Raw genomic sequence first — 17,866 nt, forward strand, 5'->3', positions numbered from 1 at the left:
GGCAGAACACTACTTTATGTAAGATATATTTATGTATCAGAATCTTTAATTTTTCTTCTTTTCCACCTGAGGTACACAAGTAAGTCACAGGACACCGCCACATTTCACACTGTTGCATTCCCATTAAAAACGTTTTGTATTTAAGGGACAGAGGCCTGTCTTTAATGGTATGCTTGTTGATGTTCTTCCTTTGGATAGCTGCTCTCAAAAGACAAGTGTGTTCCAACTAAATCAATGCTCATTGCTTTTTGGTATAACCATTATAATTTCATATACAGTCATTAAAATCGTATAAATGCGTTAACTTCCAGCAGAAGTGTAACTGTCTTACAGAAACTAGAATAAAAGAGTGTTCAATCTCGCCCAGGAATATAGTTATACTGCACATTAGTTTTCAACACAAAAAGCTTAAAATTGCATTTTTATTATTATAACAAAAACTATTTAACATCAAACTAGAAAGGTTCAACTGGCTATGCACTCTAAATGGATAAAATATGCTGTCTGTTCTCCTGATTTAGAAAAGGTTATCATTCACCTTATTTCACTGATATACTATAGATAGGGTTTAAATTCCAATTATAAAGCATTACTGCATTTTCATCAAATGACATAGGAAGGGCTTAACATTTTATGGCCTATAGATATCACCCACTACTTTCCTAAGTCTGGTTTAGAGGCCAATATGGAATCTTTCAATTCATTTCACTTCATCAATTGACCTAAACTCCTGAATGCATAGTCACAGCTATATGACTTTACATTCTCCCGTTTAGGGTGAGGGTAAAGAATACTGGCTGGCAAGGTTGGATTCCTGCCTGCCAAGATGCATTATTTTCAAACCTCTGATTTTATGTAATGCTAACAGCTCACCAGAGAAAGCAGAATTTGAAAGACTTTATCCAGCAAGAATCTCAAATGACATGTGAGAAATGCTGGGGAGGCAAAGAAAGGACACCATGCAGAGCGCGTGGAATGTGCGGTATGTCCTGTGTCCTGTCACATGATTCCACCACACAATACAAGAATAGTAATTGAATTAAAAACAGTTTACAAATCAATCCAAAACATTTGTTTTACAACTTCAACTAGTACAAGCTAGTCGGTGTGTTTATTCAAGTCAAAGACAGAGGAAATATATACTGAAAATTGAAGACAAGGAGTAGGAAACAAATATTTGCAAATAATGAAAGTTTTGACAGCAGTACTGTCCTTTGCAATCTAAAGTCTATGCAACCTCAACCCGTATATGATATTCAGACCAGGAGCTCAGATCCCTATGATTGAGTCCACCCTATTCTCACTCATCATGCACTTACTCTCTCCTTCCACCCCCTGTTTCATTGACCTGTAGAAAGATTCCAACAAGGGCACTTATTCTTGTAGGTACGAATTCTGAGGTCTACGGACCCGATTTCGATCTTGGCAGACAGGTTAGTAGGTCACAGCGGTGAAGGATATCCCATCTACTGAAATTTAAATCCCACTATATCCTATGGGATTTATATTTCGGCGTACAGGATATCCTTCCCCGTTGTGACGGAGCAACCAAGACTGTTAACCCATCCCGCATTACATATACTCGAGTTCGCATGTCTCTTCTGGCTATCACTGCCTACCTCAGATACCCAGTGCTGTGCTTTCATTCAATAATCACGCTGAGGCGGAGAAGAGGAGATCTTTGGAATGTGCTTTCGTCACCAATTCAATGCACCAGAAATCAGGTTATTGCATCACAGCTTCCATGCCTACTTAGTAATGAGTATGTATCAATCGATCAGCCAATAAGACTGCTAGATAAGATTTTTGCAACAAAACCTAATTTTCATCTCGATGTACTTAACCTAAACATATTGACACTAAACACACTACTGTCCTATGAAAGACACTAATTTCAAACATACATTTTCTACCTTTGTTCCTAGACCTTCTGAAACAAGCACTTGAGAATAGTACAGTTGCATTGCTTAATCTGTGCCGGTGTTTGCAAGGGGATGTACCCACATATTTGCTTGAGGGCCTTGACATATTTTTCATCATATGAAATTGACACGGAGTAAGAAAGAAAAAGGCAGAAAATGGAGAACGATTGAAAAGCAGTGAGGGAGAGCGCAAGGATGAAAAAGAACCCGTAAGACGAGTGAGAGTAAGAGCTAGGAAGACTAGGGCAGCAGAAGAAAGTGGCATGAGATGGCATGAAGACAAGGAAGCCCTGGAATCAGCAGCCCTGGCATTCAGCAACATGGGAGAAAAACTGCGGGACCCTTACATTTTATTTATTTATTAACTTTATAAATTAAGTACAAGCAGTTGTGCTGAATACTTGCAGTTTAGGAACACTTCAATTTCCTACATACAAGCTGACAGCAACTTGCTTGACATGTTTCCTTGCCTTTTAACCCTTTCACTCCAAATGTGGTTTACACTCTGAAATATTTGAGTGTAACTGATCCATCATACTGAACACAGATCTATCAGTCTTTAGGTTCTTAATAATTAAGTGTATTAAACTCAACAGTGATATGCATCTGTGTGGCTGACATCAGAATGCAAACTATGAATCAACACTGAAAATAGCTCCACGAAACTTTGCGCCTGTTGCAAACACGCTGTACGCTAGAGATTCTTTCTGAGTGTCTCCAGGTACTTCGTAGTCATCTCCAGTGGAGTTCAGATATTTTTATATATAAATCTTCATAGCGGAACAGAGGGAATACGCATATTATTAATCCATTCCGAAGAATGAATTCTGAGACATATTACTCAGGGACTGATTCATAACATCTGTGAGTAGGTGTGACTTATTTATGACTTACTCCTCAGTTTCCAAGACTGTCAGGCATACTCTTGGACAAAAGCAGTGTGTATAAAGGCCTGGTGTATCAAAGGGTTTCCCCATTTTGTGTCTAGAGAAAATGTCCTCCAAGGTTAATGTCAAGAAACTAACACTTTGTTTGACTGAGTATGCCCTACAGCTAATTTGCTGCAACAACTGACCTCTCTATTCATTCCCTATGGAACAGGAAGGGTACCGTCATGCCTCGGTGGTGGTGGCTCATGGTAAATGTCTGATGTGCTACCCTCACAGAAAGAAGACACACTGCACTTCGAGGTAGGGAGCAGGGTGTGGCTGCTGCCCCAAATTCTGCATTTGTGTGGTGTCTTTTTGGTTTTTCCTCTTGGAGGGTTTGTGGTCTCCTGTGACCTCGAGAACTGGTCAATTCTTGCAACACGTCTCTCCTGGTTGAACAATGGCAGAGAAAGTGTGAGGGTTCTAGGGTTAATTTTGCAGATGTAGCTGGTAGAGTTCTACAATGGAACTCTAAATCTATTCCAGATCATTCTTTTCCAAGAAACCATTCTATCTCGATACCTTGCTATATTTTCTAGGTTATGAAACCAATCCAAGATGTCAGCCACATTTTCCGTTGCAAACTTTCAGTTCTATAGCCCTATTTAAGAATGCCTCTAGAACGCCGCCCTGCGTCGCAATGCAGTTGTAGTCTTTTTTGCGACTGATTTGTCGCTCCCAACTCGGTTTTATTCTAATTTCATTTTTTGCTTGGATTTCGGTTTGGATTCTTCTGTATGCTGTTCCAGAGGTCTAGATTGTCAGCCATGTCTGAATACTGTGCTGATGGTGCTTCTAAGGCAAGATTTAAACGGAGGAAAAGCCTTTAAGTTGTAGAGGCTGGAAACACTCCCTCCAGCTTAGGAGACTCCATAGATAAACAAGTGAATGTTTCTTCTTGACCGCAACACCTCTCCATACAAGCTACAGGTAAGCAGAAAGAAGCAAGGATGCCTGCCTTAAAGGTTCAGATATGTTTTTCAGGACTTCTGCCCAAAGTGAAATACATTTTCAGCAAAAATATACGAATAAGCTGAAGCCAGCAGAACACCCAGCCTTTGCCACCAACACCAACTACTGTCCATCAGTAACATACCTTTCTTACCAAAAACCAGTGAGAAGGCAGCAGCAGAACAGCAAATAAATCACATTCGGGAATGCGAGCTGCTGGGTGACTGGCAGTCGGGCTTCTGATCTAGAAGAAAAATGGGATCAGCCTTATTGGATGGCTAACAGAACCCCTGCTTGAGGCAGACAAGGATGTGGTGACATTACTTCCCCTGTACACATGCCTACAGCAATCAACACAATTGGTTATTCAACCTTACTTGCCTAATTGGAGTGTCTGGAGGGATGGGCCATAGAGAAAAATGGCATAGTTCAGAAAAAGGCGGGAAAGCAACGCTGAATCATACTGAAACATATTTGTTGATTTAGTTGCCAATGGAGCCAAAATGTGCTTAGTGTTAAGTGGTTTTTCAAGGGTACATATATCTCAGCTGTAATCCAATTGATCATAGCAATAATATGAATAGCGATTAAAATGACAAAAAAACTGAAATGATGGTGGGACAGAAACAAACATAAAAGATCATAACAATATCACAATATCAAACATGCATTGACAAAGCCAATGGGTCTCGCCCATGAATGAGATTGTCTTTGGCAATGATTTTTAGCTATGCTGCGCAGCATGGCTAGAAATACTTTTTTATAAAAGTAATACAATGCAGCTTGCATTAATAATTAAAATACAGACAGGAGCGACTGGAGGATAAGGCAACACTGGGGGCAGGAGAAAACGCAGGTGGGGAGAGGACACGCGAGAGACAATAGGACAAGGGCGGGTGGATGTTAGGGGCTGGAAAAGCAAGCAGACAAAGGACCACAGGCAGGAGTGGCTGGGTAGCAAACAGACAACCGAGGGAGGCTGGGATAAGATGGGGAAACACAAACAATGGAGGTGAGAGAGCCTGGTGAGCAAACGGACATCTAAAGTGGGAAGGCGGGCAACTTGGGGTGCAAACAGACAAGGGGGCAATAGGCAAGCAAGAAAAATTGGGCTTGGGAGGACGCAGGAATGACATCTCGGTAGCGCAAGAAAGAGGGACACGGAGGGAGGGTGGGAGAAGTACACATGGAAGATAGCTGGAAAACACACACCATCATTTAGAGCACCTAAACAATAAAAGAATAGCGCCTGAAAATTTAGCAGTGGCAGGACACAGGTAATGCATCCACACACCAGGAGAGAAATAAAGAGAACAAGAGGAAGGAAAACTTTCGGAAGCTGATGAAGAAGAAGCAAGCGGATGAGTGACAATGAAGCCAACCAGCAGGAAGAGTGGGCAGGCTGTAAGACCACTGACAGATAACATGTGCTGCAACAGACAGAGCATATACTGTCTTAGGCGAGACCTAAAAAGCATCATACAGCATCAAAGAAGAGAATTTAAAAGAGGCTTTTACATGAAATATCTTGTCAGAAATGCATGCAAGAGTTTGCATAGGCAAACAAAACACAGAACTGTTGCTTGAGGAGAATCGTGAATTATACTTTGTTATGGCATCTTATCGAAAAACTGCATTGTCTGCATTACAAGCAACATTATATGCTGTCAATCCACACATAACTGGTATAAAAACACAATGGCGTGGCCCACCAGTCCTGGCAAAAAAAAGGATTCTTTTTGGGGTGGCTGCGCACACCTACACAGGCAAAATGATGTCGCCTGAAGAGAGGCAATTAATGAAGTGGACTGGCCCATTGTGCCATGCTGTATGATGTGGTAGGTAGAGAAGTGTGGCTCAATGGTTAGAGCGGCAGACCCTGATGCAGTAGTCTGGCCGGGACCAGGGTTCAATTCCCGCCTCGGAGGGTCTTGGGCTCAATTTCTTTGGACCTGATCATTCTCGCCTCGGTGCCTATTCTGATCATGAGCCCCACTCTGCACCTCTGGGCAATAGCTTGCTTAATCTCCACAACGGCCCCAACAGCGCTGAGGATGCCGGACTTCCCCTTGCGGGTGCCCAGGAGTGGGCTCCTCACAGGGAAAGTCCAGGAAGGGTTCCTCAGCGGTATTCGTACAAGCGCCGAGATGCCTCCGGGTAGTTGTGCGCTATATAAGTGCGTAATTATCATTATCATCAACATTATAGGTGGAAACAAAATATGAATGACACTACAACAAACCAATGAATGGAGGGAAAGAGAAGAGAGAGATTTTTAAGAATTTTGCATTTGATAGGTCAGACCTTAATAAAATCATGCTTAACACTGAGAAGAAATTGTCTTCAATCAGGTTAACTCTATGTTTATTAACTACCTCTGCCCACTCCCCCTTTCTGCACTTTCATAAGAAGGTAGTCCTTCACCCTTGAGACAAACAGACTAATAAATTGTCTAATGAGGTGTTTAGTCTATGCAATGAATGCTGTTGTCCCAAAAGCCACACATGTGACTAGACAAACCTGTTCCACAACCAGCTAGTCTAAGGAGGCTATCCTCTGCCAACTTAGAGTAAGCAACATCAAACATACTGCCACCGCAGAGACTCTCTCGCTAGCTGTCGCGCTCTGACACCCACACACAGCATTACAATAACACACCATCATACCCTGCAAGGAAGCGATCATATTGTGATGTTTGCAGAGGATCATGGCCTTTCGTATGCAAATGAGTTAGCCGACGCCCATCTCTGTTCAGTTCCTCTTTGACATGGAAGGTGTCTTTAAATGTGGAGCACTGAAGGACAGTCTTGCAGCATTTTCTGTTGCAAATCTATGGCCTTCCCAGTGGCACCAATCTCAGTGTTATTGAAGCAGCATGCACACTAGTAAGCGGACAGTGTACTAGGCGCATGCCACTAAGTGTAAGTTGACAATGATCTGCCTCCTTTGTAACTTTAATGCTTTTGTACAAGTCTGAATATAAGAAGTAGACGGATAGCAGCAGCGCCTCAATAAAATATGAGATGTCCTTACCATATTATAACGCTGAAATGTTCTGATGTACTTCATTCAGAGGTGTGTGCTGCTTTTGACGAAGTACAGCCTATAATCAGCAAATTGAATTATTAGAGTCACAACTTTTGAGTCTGTCCGAGGAGATACGTTAGGACCGCTTGTTGTTCGTATTGCATTGCACCCAGGTTCTTTGACCTTTATTAGGTTTCCCCATTAGTTTGTAGTGGGTACATACACAGCAGGGCATACATGTTACTGTCCTGCTGCTACTATACATATTAGTGGGCATGTGGAGACCGACCATGCATGTTGCTGGGCATCTTCAGACTATTTGGCATTACTTGGTTTTTGGATGAGGACACTGGCATTGCCTGTCGCTTGGCATAAGGATTCAGAAAAGGGGGTGGTGATGAACAGAGTGTCTGAATTAAGCAGACCACTCTTACCCAGTCCAAAGATCAGGGCTTGATCCATCACCGTTTTTTAGCTCACTGCACCATCCCAGCTCAGAACTTGGCTATATGCAAATTAGTCTGACCCTGGCCCAGTGCATCATGGGAACAGGGCAGACCAAACTACCAAGCCAATTCTTATACTGGGAAGGAAACAAGCTTCCGGGGACCGGTTTCTGGCATTTCAGCCGTCTTCGGCCCGGCTTGCTTGAATCCTGATGGTGCAATGAGCAAGGGACTCACATCTGAGTATACCCTTCCACGCTTATGGTGGACAAAAATGATTCAGAAAAGGGGGTGGTGATGAACAGAGTGTCTGAATTAAGCAGACCACTCTTACCCAGTCCAAAGATCAGGGCTTGATCCATCACCGTTTTTTAGCTCACTGCACCATCCCAGCTCAGAACTTGGCTATATGCAAATTAGTCTGACCCTGGCCCAGTGCATCATGGGAACAGGGCAGACCAAACTACCAAGCCAATTCTTATACTGGGAAGGAAACAAGCTTCCGGGGACCGGTTTCTGGCATTTCAGCCGTCTTCGGCCCGGCTTGCTTGAATCCTGATGGTGCAATGAGCAAGGGACTCACATCTGAGTATACCCTTCCACGCTTATGGTGGACAAAAATGATTCAGAAAAGGGGGTGGTGATGAACAGAGTGTCTGAATTAAGCAGACCACTCTTACCCAGTCCAAAGATCAGGGCTTGATCCATCACCGTTTTTTAGCTCACTGCACCATCCCAGCTCAGAACTTGGCTATATGCAAATTAGTCTGACCCTGGCCCAGTGCATCATGGGAACAGGGCAGACCAAACTACCAAGCCAATTCTTATACTGGGAAGGAAACAAGCTTCCGGGGACCGGTTTCTGGCATTTCAGCCGTCTTCGGCCCGGCTTGCTTGAATCCTGATGGTGCAATGAGCAAGGGACTCACATCTGAGTATACCCTTCCACGCTTATGGTGGACAAAAATGATTCAGAAAAGGGGGTGGTGATGAACAGAGTGTCTGAATTAAGCAGACCACTCTTACCCAGTCCAAAGATCAGGGCTTGATCCATCACCGTTTTTTAGCTCACTGCACCATCCCAGCTCAGAACCTGGCTATATGCAAATTAGTCTGTCCCTGTCCCAGTGCATCATGGGAACAGGGCAGACCAAACTACCAAGCCAATTCTTATACTGGGAAGGAAACAAGCTACCGGGGACCGGTTTCTGGCATTTCAGCCGTCTTCGGCCCGGCTTGCTTGAATCCTGATGGTGCAATGAGCAAGGGACTCACATCTGAGTATACCCTTCCACGCTTATGGTGGACAAAAACGATTCAGAAAAGGGGGTGGTGATGAACAGAGTGTCTGAATTAAGCAGACCACTCTTACCCAGTCCAAAGATCAGGGCTTGATCCATCACCGTTTTTTAGCTCACTGCACCATCCCAGCTCAGAACCTGGCTATATGCAAATTAGTCTGTCCCTGGCCCAGTGCATCATGGGAACAGGGCAGACCAAACTACCAAGCCAATTCTTATACTGGGAAGGAAACAAGCTACCGGGGACCGGTTTCTGGCATTTCAGCCGTCTTCGGCCCGGCTTGCATGAATCATGATGGTGCAATGAGCAAGGGACTCACATCTGAGTATACCCTTTCATGCTTATAGTGGACAAAAATGATTCAGAAAAGGGGGTGGTGATGAACAGAGTGTCTGAATTAAGTAGACCACTCTTACCCAGTCCAAAGATCAGGGCTTGATCCATCACCGTTTTTTAGCTCACTGCACCATCCCAGCTCAGAACCTGGCTATATGCAAATTAGTCTGTCCCTGGCCCAGTGCATCATGGGAACAGGGCAGACCAAACTACCAAGCCAATTCTTATACTGGGAAGAAAACAAGCTACCGGGGACCGGTTTCTGGCATTTCAGCCGTCTTCGGCCCGGCTTGCATGAATCTTGATGGTGCAATGAGCAAGGGACTCACATCTGAGTATACCCTTCCACGCTTATGGTGGACAAAAATGATTCAGAAAAGGGGGTGGTGATGAACAGAGTGTCTGAATTAAGCAGACCACTCTTACCCAGTCCAAAGATCAGGGCTTGATCCATCACCGTTTTTTAGCTCACTGCACCATCCCAGCTCAGAACCTGGCTATATGCAAATTAGTCTGTCCCTGGCCCAGTGCATCATGGGAACAGGGCAGACCAAACTACCAAGCCAATTCTTATACTGGGAAGGAAACAAGCTACCGGGGACCGGTTTCTGGCATTTCAGCCGTCTTCGGCCCGGCTTGCTTGAATCCTGATGGTGCAATGAGCAAGGGACTCACATCTGAGTATACCCTTCCACGCTTATGGTGGACAAAAACGATTCAGAAAAGGGGGGCTGTTGTCCTCATTTCTGATGGATCAAGCCCTAATCTCTTGACTGGGTAAGAGTGGTCTGCTTAATTCAGACACTCATCACCACCCCCTTTTTGAATCGTGCTTGGCATAAGGAGGCAGGGCCTAAACGCTGCTGGGCATGTGGTGTGTGGTACTACCTGTAGGTGGGCACAGAGACTGGCATATTCAGATGCAAGGCATATGAATGCTGCAACACATAGTACAGAGCATGTAGAGGTTGAGAGGTTGGCTAAACTTACTGCTGGTCGTATGAGACTAGCATTCCCTTTAGCTGGGCATGTGGTGTGTGGTACTAACTGTATCTGGGCACAGAGACTGGCATATCAAGATACAGGTCATATGAAGGCCGCAACACATAGTACCGAGCATGAAGAAGTTGCCGAAACCTACTGCTGGTCGTATGAGGCTATCGTAACGTTTTGTTGGACGTGTGGAGGTAGGGAATACCTATGGATGGGCATCTGGATTTTAGTTTGCTGTTGCCGGGCACCAGGTATGATAGGGATTAGGCATGTAAACATTTGAAACATAGGCTTTATCTGGAAAATGTGAAGAATCCCTAATTATCCTTGTAAAGTTCCTCTTAAATCGTATCACATTTTACCAAATCATTGACTATTGAACTTTGAAATGATGAGTTTAATTTACTTTATATTAACCAATTAACATTATTAGATGTTTTACTAATATTACTGGCCTTGCATGCTTTAAAATGCAGTATTTCACCTAATCAAAAAGAATGGAAAACCGCTAACTACTCTTATATTAGCGGTATTTAAGTACGTCCTTCTTTTTTGCCAGTGAACCAGACTTCGGCATTTTCATAAATGTGATGTACATAAACACGACTAATACTCAAAAAAAAAAATTTACATCATAAGAAGCCAATTGTCATTAAATCTGAACTTTTTGAAGAGGGTTTAGGGGTTGAGCAGTACTAGCGGTCATTGACACCCACAGTAAAACCCAAAACCATGATCTGGCCCAAAAAACTTTGAGTAAATAAGTGCTAAGCAGTTTGTGACACTAAATAAAGAAAAGTAATGGTGAAAAAAATGCTTGGGTTCATTTAAAAGAAAACAACACACAGAGGAAAGGTCCAGGAAATGAGTTAACATGTCCCAAAGAACAAAAAGACTTCCTGACATCCAGTGCTGCAGGAAACAGACTAAAAATAGAGGTTCAAACCACTTGACCGACTGACAACTCTGTTTCCTCTAGAGTGGATATACGACTTACACAACAAGAGCACCAGTCAAATACAGGGTCTGTCCATGAAAGCCCTCTGGGCCTAAATCACTTCCACTGAAACAAGCACTAGTAAATTCAAAAGAACTGATCTTGGCTAACTGATGCGATGGTTAGGCTTTTTTTTGGGGTGGGATAATGTGCTACAAAGAGTAAAAGAAAAAAAATAAAGAAAACATGTGACCATCTAAAGATGGCTACTATAAGTATGCATTGAAATGGTTTAATATGGTCATTTTAGTACTGATTTTTTTGGATAAATATAAAAGCCTTTCATCTGTGCCAGGAATTTTATTATTTGTATTTATGAAAAAGACAAACATAAATAACCACCTAACCAAGTATTCAAATCACAGGCAGCTGCAATGTTACAATGCCACTTAAACACTTGGGCACTGGTACTCATAGTACGGCCCGCAGGCCCGACACACCTTCACTGGCGGCCCGCGGAGCTTACCTTGACGTTTCCACGGCCGGCAGTAAACACAGAAGATGACCGCAGGAGCATACGTAGTGAATACGTATTAAATAGGTATTCACTACGTATGCTCCTGTGGTCATCTTCTGTGTTTACTGCCCGTCTCTGTGACGTAAGGGCACCTTCAGGTAGCTTCCCAAAAGGCCCTTTAAAAGTCAGCTGTAAGCGCTTTCCCAGCTAACTTTTAAAAGGGCATTTTGGGAAGCTTCCTGTTTGGACAGAGACAGAGAGACACAAAGACAGATAGAGACAGAAACAGACAGAGGCAGAAGAGATACAGACAGGGACAGACAGAGCTAGAGACAGGGACAGACAGAGACAGATAGAGACAGATATAGACGGGGACAGATAGAGACAGAGACAGACAGAGATAGGCAGAGACAGTTAGAGGCAGAGACAGATAGAGACAGAGACAGACAGAGAGACAGGCAGAGACAGACAGACAGATAGAGGTAGAGACATATAGAGGCAGAGGCAGACTGTGACAGAGACAGACAGAGACAGACAGAGATGGAGACAGAATTAGAGGCAGGGACAGATAGAGGCAGAGACAGGGACAGACAGATAGAGGCAGAGACATATACAGACAGAGAGACAGGGAGGTGGAGAGGGAGACAGATGGAGGGAGACAGGCAAAGGGAGGGAGACAGAGGGAGTGAGGGAGACAGAGGGAGGGAGAGAGACAGAGGGAGGGAGACAGGCAAAGGGAGGGAGACAGAGGGAGGGAGGGAGGCAGAGGGAGGGAGGGAGAGAGACAGACGGAGGGAGACAGAGGGAGGGAGACAGGGCCGGACTGGGAACCAAAACTGGCCCTGGCAAAGTGCTCAAGCCGGCCCTCCCCCCTGGGGGTTGTGGGTGCCGCCAAACTCTTTGCCAGGGCCGGTTTTCGGCCGATTTTGTTACAGGGCCCTGGAGGGAGATAGAGAGGGGGGGGGAGAGGGAGGTAGGGGGGAGACGGAGGGAGGGAGATAAGAGTGAGGGAGACCGAGTGGGGGGAGACAGAGTGGGGGGAGACAGAGTGGGGGGAGACAGAGTGGGGGGAGACAGAGTGAGGGAGATAGAGGGAGGGAGACCGACAGCGGGGGACAGAGGGAAGGAGACAGAGGAAGGGAGACAGAGGGAAAGAGAGAGAGGGAGACAGACAGAGGGCGAGAGAGAGGGAGGGAGGGAGACAGAGAGAGAGAGGGAAAGAGAGATAGAGAGAGGGAAAGAGAGATAGAGAGATGTGTGTATGCCGGGTCTAGTGGCTCAGTGGACGAATGCATCCGCTGCAGGGGGCTGTGTTTATATCATGGTCCAGTTTTTTGTTTTAGCTCTAGCCCTGCCCCCATCCCCCACTGACCCCGCCCCCACCGGTGCGGCCCTCGGCCTCAAACCACACTGTAAATTTGGCCCCGAGAGAAAGTTTGTGGGTACCCATGACTTAGAGCATCATTACGATGTTGGGATGACTTGCGTCTGCCCGACACCCTAGCGGACTGGAACCACCCGACCACAGGTTGGCTGTTCCGACCAAACAATTTGGATGTGACCGCCGTATGGGGGGTTGGAAACATCCATATTACAATGGTAGCTTGGGCAGAAAAGGCGTGCAGCACAAGCCTGCCCGCCGCACAAGCTACCATTGTAAAATGGATGTTTTTAAACATCCCTGCACAGTGTGCCACATAGTGCAGGAACGTTTAGGGGGGCACCCACTGCTGAGGCCTCGGAGGGAGGTGGGCCTTACTAGTGGACCCCAAAGTCACTTTAGAGAGGCTTTCCATGTTGGAAAGGTCGACATGGACAGGTTGTCGGAAAGTGACATCATAATCCTGACGGCGGAGCTGAGGCTGGTACCGCCGTCATTATGTGTGTTTCCGATGCTCCGACGGGCTCAAGCGTGGTGGATGGTACCCGGCCCGATCACCCACCTGCATCATCGTAGTGCGGTGGGCAGACTGCAATGGCAGGTGTAAGTCGGACCACAACCGACGGTCGGTCGGTTGCGATCCGCCAAACATCGTAATCGGGGCCTCAACAACTTTAAAAAGGAGACACAAAATAAATGACAATCTATCTGGCCACCTGAATGCAGGAAAAATAAATAGCTAATATTGAAAGTTAACACACAAAAAAAGAACTGAAATTGTAAAGCACACTTAGGGTTTAGCATTGAAGAGACATGAACTGTTTTCAGTGGCTGTGAACAGTGTGAACAGGCTTTGTGCATTCACTCAAAGCCAAGGAAGCTGACCCATTGCCCCTCAATTCATGCTGAGGCGGGCAGATGCAAAATCTGAATGACAATTTAACAGACCAATGAATGAAGTCAGGCGAACAAAAGCTCCTTCATGTATATATATTATGGATATATTTGTTTTTAAACAAACAATAGCTAGACGTAAAAAAAAAATAGCCTACACTGGGCATTTGGATTGCTGCCACAGCTGCCCAGAGGTCCTTGGTCACATCTTGCCTTTGTCAAAGCTCTAAAGTTTCTCCGGTCCATTCACGGATAGCTCACCGAAGACAGATTTCTTGCATGCTGGTACTTGCAGCACTGTTTGTACCTTTATAAACTACAAGTAGAAGGGGTGTCCTTATGTTTACAATGTGATAACTGCAATTTACTGGGTGGCCCTTTCAAGACGGCTGATTTGTGACACACAGTGGCAGTGTGTAAGTTGGCAGGTCTGTTAAAACTTCACTATAAAGGTACAGTGTTATGTTATATAAATGTATACAATGCAGTGGTTATCCGAAGGTGTCCTGGCGCTTAGCTCAAATGTAAAAAGTCAAACAAAGGACAAAAATAAAATGGCAGAATATAGTTGTTAAAGAGACAAGTAGTTAGTGCTTTCCTAAAAGGCATCAAGTCAGGAAAAAATGGTATGTGGAAAGTAAGTTCATTCCATGCCTGGACGTGCAGACCTCAAAAACCACGACTGGTTGAAGGTGTCACTGGTATAGAGTCACTTGGTTTCAGTGCACTGTCGGGTCTGGGAATTTAATTCAAACTCAGAACGTGCTGGAGAAAGGCTGTAAACTCAGCCCAGCGCCAGGCAGGTTCCCGCCAAGAGCTGGGCGCGCGGGACAACAACAAAAACAAGCATTGGAAATGCAATAGGTCTCGCAGCATTAGAGTTAGTGCTTTTAGAATTGTTTATGGGTTTTTTTTGTAAATCTTTATCAATGCTAAAGAATTACAAATAAAAAAAGCCATAAACAATTCTAAAAGCTGTAACTCAAATGCTCTGAGACCTATTGCACTGTGTGAGGGTGAGGGGTTGAGGGTGAGTGAGGGTGAGGGTGAGGGTGTGTGAGGGTGAGTGAGGGTGAGTGAGGGTGAGTGAGGGTGAGTGAGGGGTTGAGGGTGAGTGAGGGGTTGAGGGTGAGTGAGGGTGAGTGTGAGTTAGGGTGAGGGTTTGCGGGTGGGTGAGGGTGAGGGTTTGAGGGTGAGTGAGGATGAGTGAGTGTGAGTGAGGGGTTGAGGGTGAGTGAGGGTGAGTGAGGGTGAGTGAGGGTGAGTGAGGGTGAGGGTGAGTGAGGGGTTGAGGGTGAGGCGTTGAGGGTGAGTGAGTGAGGGTGAGGTGTTGAGGGTGAGGTATTGAGGGTGAGGGGTTGAGGGTGAGTGAGGGTGAGGGTGAGTGAGGGTGAGGGGTGGCCAACATCGCTATCCTCGTTAAACCAGTTGGCTCATCAGTGTTTGTCAACAGTGCGCCTTGTTGAGTAAGCAGAAAGAGATCGACGGCGGTTCGATAATGCCACAGCTCTGTGCTAACAAAAATGCGGAAAAAAGTAAGCATTTAAATCATTGGCAAATTCTACGGAAATTGATTGCAAATGGGAGCAGCTCTGCTTGCAAATGCTCCCTCCGTCGCCCAGGCTGCTGGACTGGAATTGCAGCAGCTAGAAGTGAGGAAGAAAAAAACAAGCAGCAGAGCACGGCTTCAGTGTTGGCATTGCTGGGGGGTAGGGGGGAAGTGGGGATTTAAAAAAAAATGCGACACGGCGGGCAGGGGAGGGGGCGGAGCGGGTAAAATAAACAAAGCGCAGAAAAACACACAGAACCAGGGCTACATTCAAGCGGATGAGAAGTGATAGCAGAGGGAACTGTCACTGTTTTTGTCCGGCAGTATGAAGGGGGAGAAATAAAAATAGGTTTAAGTTAAAAGTCACAAGTACCAACGCATAAAGGACAGCACCAAACGGAACTCACATACGGGGTTTTCATAGGCAATAAACTGGCCCCCAGCTGACTCACTCTGTGACCTTCTCGAGGCGGAAAGGCTAAGTCGCAGTTCATTGATTTGCCTTAATTTACAGCGCTTAGAGGATGGGGGGATGTTGGGGGAGGGTTAGGTAAGGAAGGTGCGGAGGGACTATGGGAGGCGCAAGAACGGACATACGAGGATGGCGGAAAAGGGCGCCAAGCGAGGAAGCATAATGGGGGGCGGATGGCGGGTCAAAGGAGGGATGAATTGGGTTTGGGGCCGTCCAGGAGACAGAAAGTGGGGAGTTAGGGTTATGGGCGCGTGGGAGAGACGTGCAGTTAAGTGCTATTCATAGAATAGGCCTCCAATGCAAAGGGAGCGGAATAAAGAAGAGCTAAGTATGTGGAGCATCAGCAGATGTTGGGTTGGCACTCATGGCGCATAGGCAGTAAAGGTTTACGGCAGGAATGAGGCTTAGATTGGGTAACACGGAACTGGGTTGCCTTTGGGGGGTCCTAGCAGAGTGAACGGAAGAAGTTGCACCTTGCCAGGAAGGGATAGCACGAAGTTGAACGAAGGAGGTTTACAATGTACGGCGCGGTCCCGGCGAAATTCAGGCGGGTTTGGGCTGGGGGGGGGTTGGGGGAGGGGGAGAGAGGAACAGGGGGCGGGGGGACGGTGAGGGTGCCACAAGGTGGGGGGCGGGATTGGGCGGCCAGGGAAGGCACAGCGTAGGTGGTTACTGACAGGAGGCAGGGAATGAGGAAAGGAATTTGTAGGAGGAAGAGAGCAGGGAGGGCCACGGAGGGTAAGGGCGGGCGAAGTGGGGGTTTGGGGGGGCCGCGGAGCCCACTCCACCAGGCATAGCAGGGAGCGGCAGATAAGGGGGGTGGGGAGGAGGGGGCGAAGGGTGCAAGGAGCCTTGGAAGTGCCGGCAAGAAGTTGAGAACGCTCCCCCCCCCCCCCCATAGTCGAATAAGGAGGCAAGGGTCAGCAGAAACACAGATCGGCAGTGGTAGTGAGCAGAATGGAGGACAGAGAAGGGAGTGTGTAACGCGGATGTGCTGGGGGAATATGACGACTTAGTGCAAAGTGAACGAAAGTCCGTTCGAGTTAACAAAGTACATAAGACAGTTCACTGTATAACATTCACATGTAGGATGGTGTTCGACGCGGGATGATGGGAATGACGGAGCGTGGTCGAAAGTCAGGGGGTGATTGGTTTGTGCATTTTGTGGGAGTGGACTTTCCCCGGGGTGTCAGGGCGCTTCACGAAAGGGGGCCGGGATGTGTTGCATGGCTAATTGCATGGCCGGGAGCGGCAGATGGGGGGGGGGGGGGGGGGGGGTAAGGGTGCAGGCAAGGAGTTTGCTGCCCCCCCCCCCCCCCCCCTCAAGCTACAACGAGAAGGAAACCCCACAACTGAAAACTGCATTTTTTTAACCTGGATTTGTAAAGAGTGCTTTGCTAGAGCGGCGAAGCTTCCTTTAGTCTGCACACAAAAATATGTGTCCAAATGCAGGATTTGTGACCGATATATGAACTGTGAAACTAGGAGGCACCAGTTTAATACTAGCTTCCATATGCTCCACCACAAAGAGTGATCTTAGACAAGTCATAATCTCTCGCTGCCACTTAGCTTAACCATTTTCAAGACCTGAGAGCATTTGAAATGGGCTGCGTGGTCAATATTAACAATGTAAAGGAAATGGGATGCTTGCCTTTCTATATCGGAGCATGCAGGCCTCGGTTGCTATAATCTCACCTTACAAAGTGGTCAACGGTGAGTGAGCCGTTCACAGTTTAATAGAGTGATCGGGAAAGCCCGTGCTGCTAAAATGGCGGCACCCCGCAGATTGCTCTCCTGAAGCTGGCTGCCTGATGGAGTGGAGAGCGGGCGGGCAGAGAGAGTGAGGGGGCGGAGCGGGGGTGTGGGAGGAGTGCGGCTGGCTGCCTGATAGAGTGGAGAGCGGGCGGGCAGAGAGAGTGAGGGGGCGGAGCGGGGGTGTGGGAGGAGTGCTGGAACAGACGGGAGGGGAGGAGAGTAGGAGGAGGAGTAGGGGAGGCACGGCCTAGCGGCCGTGCAATCAAGAAGTGAGGGGGCGGGAGAGTAGGCAAGGCAGGCGGCTGGGGCATGTGCACGCGCTTTTAAGCTCAATGCGCATGCGCATTGAGCTTAAAAGTCACGGGCACTGCAAGGAATCGCCACGATTCCTTGCAAGTTAGATAAAGAGTAGATAAGTCCCAATACTCTCGCCTTGCTCGATGCGCATGCGCATC

The 17,866-nt window shown here is 46.6% G+C and overlaps 1 protein-coding gene across 2 annotated transcripts in view; it reads right to left on the reverse strand.

The window, feature by feature from the left end:
- The window catches only part of LOC147663659 (GRB2-associated-binding protein 2-like), a 504,795-nt gene that overhangs the window by 304,662 nt on the left and 182,267 nt on the right, over window positions 1–17,866 (reverse strand). The window contains exon 2 of one of the 2 annotated variants that reach the window (XM_086950288.1): window positions 3,948–4,046. The exons of the other annotated variant lie outside the window; for it this stretch is intronic. Coding sequence (XP_086806414.1) covers window positions 3,948–4,046 — 99 coding nt within the window. The remainder of the gene's footprint in view (window positions 1–3,947; window positions 4,047–17,866) is intronic. 2 annotated transcript variants of the gene reach the window in all.

Source organism: Lissotriton vulgaris, unplaced genomic scaffold (genome assembly GCF_964263255.1).
Source record: "Lissotriton vulgaris unplaced genomic scaffold, aLisVul1.2 SCAFFOLD_292, whole genome shotgun sequence".
In the NCBI taxonomy this organism is placed as follows: domain Eukaryota; kingdom Metazoa; phylum Chordata; class Amphibia; order Caudata; family Salamandridae; genus Lissotriton; species Lissotriton vulgaris.